The sequence below is a fragment of the Vulpes vulpes genome, chromosome 1 (assembly GCF_048418805.1).
Source record: "Vulpes vulpes isolate BD-2025 chromosome 1, VulVul3, whole genome shotgun sequence".
NCBI classification, from domain to species: Eukaryota; Metazoa; Chordata; class Mammalia; order Carnivora; family Canidae; genus Vulpes; species Vulpes vulpes.
Window position 1 is genome coordinate 96,440,122 of NC_132780.1, and position 4,863 is coordinate 96,444,984.

The following is a 4,863-nucleotide window of genomic DNA, read 5'->3' on the forward strand; positions in this document are numbered from 1 at the left end:
AAAAAGAAAATCATAAGCCTAAATAATGGAGTCACTTATGCTTGGCATGCCACCACACCAGGGCTTCAAATACCTAATAATTGTACTTTCAGCCTCCCTCAGAAATGTAGTCTTAACCAGCTAGTCAGATACTTTCTGGTTAGCACCAATGAGGTCATCTGTCACATGGATCCTCTCCAGTCCCCCAAAGGAAGGTGAACTCATTTGAAACAGCCCTTTCTTCTGTTTATAACTTCCTTGTCCTACCTTGAAAAACCTTTCCTTTACCTTTCTGTAGCCCTTTGGAGCTCCCCTCTACTTGCAAGATGAAATGCTACCTGATTCATGAATCAATAAATAAAGCCAATTAAATTTTAAAAAGCTATTTGGCTGAATTTTTGTTATTTAAAAGTTTTGGTGGCAGCAATGGGATCCAAGGTGAACCCCTGATGGCATTTGAGGAGAATGAGAAACACAGGTGTGGTGCTCCCTAAACCTTTTTCCAAGGCCATTGGTGAGTTCTTCTCAGTTGAGCTCCTCTAGTCAAGCTCTGCTCTTTTTGCACTCAAGCTTTTGACCAATTGGCTTTCTAGTCCAAGGTTAACAGGTCAGCCTAGACTGACAGGAGGCTCTAACGGAGTGCCAGTTGTTGGTCCTTGGTTCAGTCCACAATTCCACGCTGGAATCTCTTCCCCAGTTCTAGTTTGCAGTCTCCATAGTAGAGGCATTGCTGGGAATTGCTCATGGTGGGCACAGTCTTCTCTTGGCCAGTACATAGTGACATCTTTTGGCTACAACTGGCGTGTTGAGGTGAATGTCCTCTTTTGTGTAAAGGCTATTGCCCATGGGGACCTAGGAGGTATAAAAAAGAAAACCATGGGCAGAAATTGGTGGATACAAGTCAAGCATTTAAGAGCTGTTAAAGTGCTTGCCACCTAACTCAAAGACTCCTATGTTCCGATAAATCAGTCACTGAATGGGTTAAATTGACTAGGTTATCTGTCAACCTCAAGGAAAACTTCAGTGCCTTAAGGTACACTGTAAAACATGTACAATGTCTAACCCCGGGGGATTCCTGGGTGGCGCAGCGGTTTCGCGCTGCCTTTGGCCGGCGGCGCGATCCTGGAGACCCGGAATCGAGTCCCACATCGGGCTCCCGGTGCATGGAGCCTGCTTCTCCCTCTGCCTGTGTCTCTGCCTCTCCCTCTCTCTCTGTGTGACTATCATAAATAAATAAAAATTAAAAAAAAAAACTTCTAACCCAGTGGCACATTCTCTTTAGGTATTAGTTTGGTTCTGAGTGACCCAAAGTCTTACTTAATAGGATCCTTAAATTCCAAAGAGTTGAGTGTGCCTCCTTCCAGGACACCTGCTTCTTTTGTCTAAAACCTGTAGTGCCCAAAGTTGCAGGTATCTAGTAAGATGGCAAAATCTTGCTAAAAGCAACTTAGAATTATAATAGCCATTATGTAAAATGTTACAATTAAAAAAACACCATTTAAGAAGTACACTTGAAAGCAAGGGTTCCTAAATGAAATAGAATTAGATACCTGTTTTAATCAGCATGCAGAAATCTTCAAAGGTTTCATAATTCCAAAATAGTTTCCATGGTATTTTGATAGGGATTGCATTAAACGTGTAAATTGCCCTGGGTAACATTGACATTTTCACAATATTAATTCTGCCAATCCATGAGCATGGAATATTTTTCCATCTCTTTGTGTCTTCCTCAATTTCTTTCAGAAGTGTTCTGTAGTTTTTAGTTTTACCTCTTTGGTTAGGTTTATTCCTAGGTACCTTATGCTTTTGGGTGCAATTTTAAATGGGATTGACTCCTTAATTTCTCTTTCTTCAGTCTCATTGTTAGTGTATAGAAATGCCATTGAAAGAGTTGTTGCAAAAGCCTAATGAAAAATTAAAAATGTAAGAGGCCTGAAACAAAAGATTAAGACTGACAGGATTCTTATTTCTTCTCTTTCTGCTCCTTTGAGTATTCATTCTAGTAATCCTGTCTCAATTGTTTTTCTACTGTGAAAAAAAAGTGCTCTATAACCATAAACAAAAGGCCATTAATGGTTTTTCAGACACGCCACATCTACCTTCAGAGAAGGGTCCTCCTATGGGCCCCTTCCAGAGTTGATGAAAATGAGGAAAATTCTGGTAAAATGCTACATTATTCCCCTAAATAGCCAATGGGAAACTGGATATCAGAGGCTGCAGAGGTGATCCTCAAAAAATGCAGAAGCCAGAGAAAGGTAAGAATTCTTTCCAGAATCAGTTCTTCCCAATCTGTCTGTAGTGCCCAGTTGAGTGAAGAAAATAAAATTTCACATTGTCCTTCCTGTCCCAATACAGACCCCAATTCAGACTGGTTATTGATCCTTTCTCTCCTAGGGACAGCTAGTGACTTCTTGCTTGCCTCATTTTGCATCCTAAGAACTGAGCGGGGCTTTCTGCCAAGAGATTGTTAGTTCTTTCTTTGGGTGTCTTTGGGGAATGACTCTGGAACTTGGGAAGACAGTATCCTTTGCACTCTCTTTGGGGACCCTTCTTATACCCAAAGAGGCTTAGTCAATACTGCCAGAAATATTTATTGTATGTGCCAGCTGAAGACTGACAATATTTAAGCAAAAATTTTGTAAAGTAGTTCTGTAATCAAAAGGTTGGCCAAACTGGAAACTGATTTCAGAGCCTGATAGGATTTTTTTTAAAGGCCTTCTCCCCTAAGTTAAAATTAGAGCAATGTACCAGATAGAAGCAAACTGCAGATAAGGTTGTTGGATAGGTGGATCATTCCATTAGATTATTTAGATTACAACCAAATTCTTTTTTTTTTTTTTTTAAGACAGGGAATACTTTATTCAAACCCATCAGAGAAATGGACAGCTTGGGTCTGTAACAGAGCGTTGTGTTTTAAAGCATAGGTCAGTAATTGTATATGAGAGTATGCACTGCTACATACAAATTAACTGATCAGAGCACAACTTTTCAATGTTCAAAACAGAATAAGCTTCCCTGTAAAAGCAGCACCTTTGTGACATTTTTAACTTTAGTATTCCTCTCCTTCTTCTTCACCCTCTCCTTCAACAGAATCCACACCAACCTCCTCATAATCCTTCTCCAGGGCAGCTATATCCTCACGGGCCTCAGAAAACTCTCCTTCCTCCATGCCCTCACCCACATACCAGTGAACAAAGGCACGCTTGGCATACATCAGGTCAAACTTGTGGTCTAGGCGAGCCCAGGCCTCAGCAATGGCTGTGGTGTTGCTCAGCATGCACACAGCTCACTGTACTTTGGCCAGGTCTCCACAGGGTACCACAGTGGGAGGCTGGTAGTTAATGCTCACTTTGAAGCCAGTGGGGCACCAGTCCACATATTGGATGGTACGCTTGGTCTTGATGGTGGCAATGGCAGCATTGACATCTTTGGGAACCACGTTGCCACGTTACAACAGGCAGCAAGCCATGTTTTTACCATGGCGAAGGTCACATTTCACCATCTGGTTGGCTGGCTCAAAGCATGCATTGGTGATCTCTGCTACAGAAAGCTGTTCATGGTAGGCTTTCTCAGCAGAGATGATAGGGGCATATGTGGCCAGAGGGAAGTGGATGTGGGGATAGGGCACCAGGTTCATCTGGAACTCAGTCAGATCCACATTCAGGGCTCCATCAAATCTGAGGGAAGCAGTGATGCAGGACACAATTTGACCTATCAACCTGTTTAGATTAGTGTAGGTTGGGCGCTCAATATGGAGGTTTCTATGACAGATGTCATAGATGGCCTCATTGTCTACCATGAAGGCACAATCCGAGTGCTCCAGGGTGGTGTGGGTGGTGAGGATGGAGTTGTAGGGCTCTACTACAGCTGTGGACACCTCGGGGGCAGGGTAGACGGAGAACTCTAGCTTGGGCTTCTTGCCATAATCGACAAAGAGACGTTCCATCAGCAGGGAGGTGAACCCAGAACCGGTTCCCCCTCCAAAGCTGTGGAAAACCAAGAAGCCCTGAAGACTCCAACACTGGTCAGCCAGTTTCCGAATTTGGTCCAAGACAAGGTCAATGATCTCCTTGCCAATGGTGTAGTGCCCTCGGGCATAGTTATTGGCAGCATCTTCCTTGCCTGTGATGAGCTGCTCAGGGTGGAAGATCTGGCGGTAGGTGCCAGTGCGAACTTCATCAATGACTGTGGGCTCCAGGTCTACAAACACCGCCCTGGGCACATGCTTGCCAGCGCCAGGCTCACTGAAGAAGGTGTTGAAAGAGTCATCTCCTCCCCCAATGGTCTTGTCACTTAGCATCTGGCCATCGGGCTGAATGCCGTGTTCCAGGCAATAGAGCTCCCAGCAGGCATTGCCGATCTGGACACCTGCCTGGCCAACGTGGATCTAGATACACTCACGCATGGTTGCTGCTTGGCGGCTGCCGGGCGGATGGCGGAGAAGAGGAGAAGTTGTTGCTTCTTACAGCGCGACTCTTAGGCAGTCGATGTAAGAGAACCTGCCAAATTACAACCAAATTCTTTGAAGAATTGAGAACAACTGACCTTACCTTACAAATCTTTTGCAAAAGTAGAAATGTAGCTCCAGAGCAAGTTTGAATTGTACCCATTCCTTTTCACCAATCCCCAAACCTCCCTTCTTTATCTCAAAACATTTGTAACCTCTCTGGAAACTTATCCAGATCATTCCCAATTTCTAAGACTGAACTTTAAAAAAAACACACAAATAGAAGCCTTTTTAAAAAATACAAATGGCACCCTTGCCCAAAATCTAGCCCATGGCCTCTATAAGGTTACTTGTCAAGGACAAATATAAATCTTACATGTCTTCTCCACCAATATTAGGAGAAAAAAACTAGCCATATGAGCAGCTAAGCTTAATTC

General features: G+C 43.5%; 1 protein-coding gene across 1 annotated transcript; it reads right to left on the minus strand.

Moving 5' to 3' along the window:
* Positions 1–2,811: 2,811 nt before the first annotated feature.
* LOC112912251 (tubulin alpha-1A chain-like) lies at positions 2,812–4,477 on the minus strand. Its single transcript, XM_072720993.1, has one exon. The coding sequence runs from the start codon at positions 4,277–4,279 to the stop codon at positions 3,428–3,430; it is 852 nt and encodes a 283-aa protein (XP_072577094.1). The 5' UTR covers positions 4,280–4,477; the 3' UTR covers positions 2,812–3,427.
* Between the last annotated feature and the right edge of the window lie 386 nt (positions 4,478–4,863).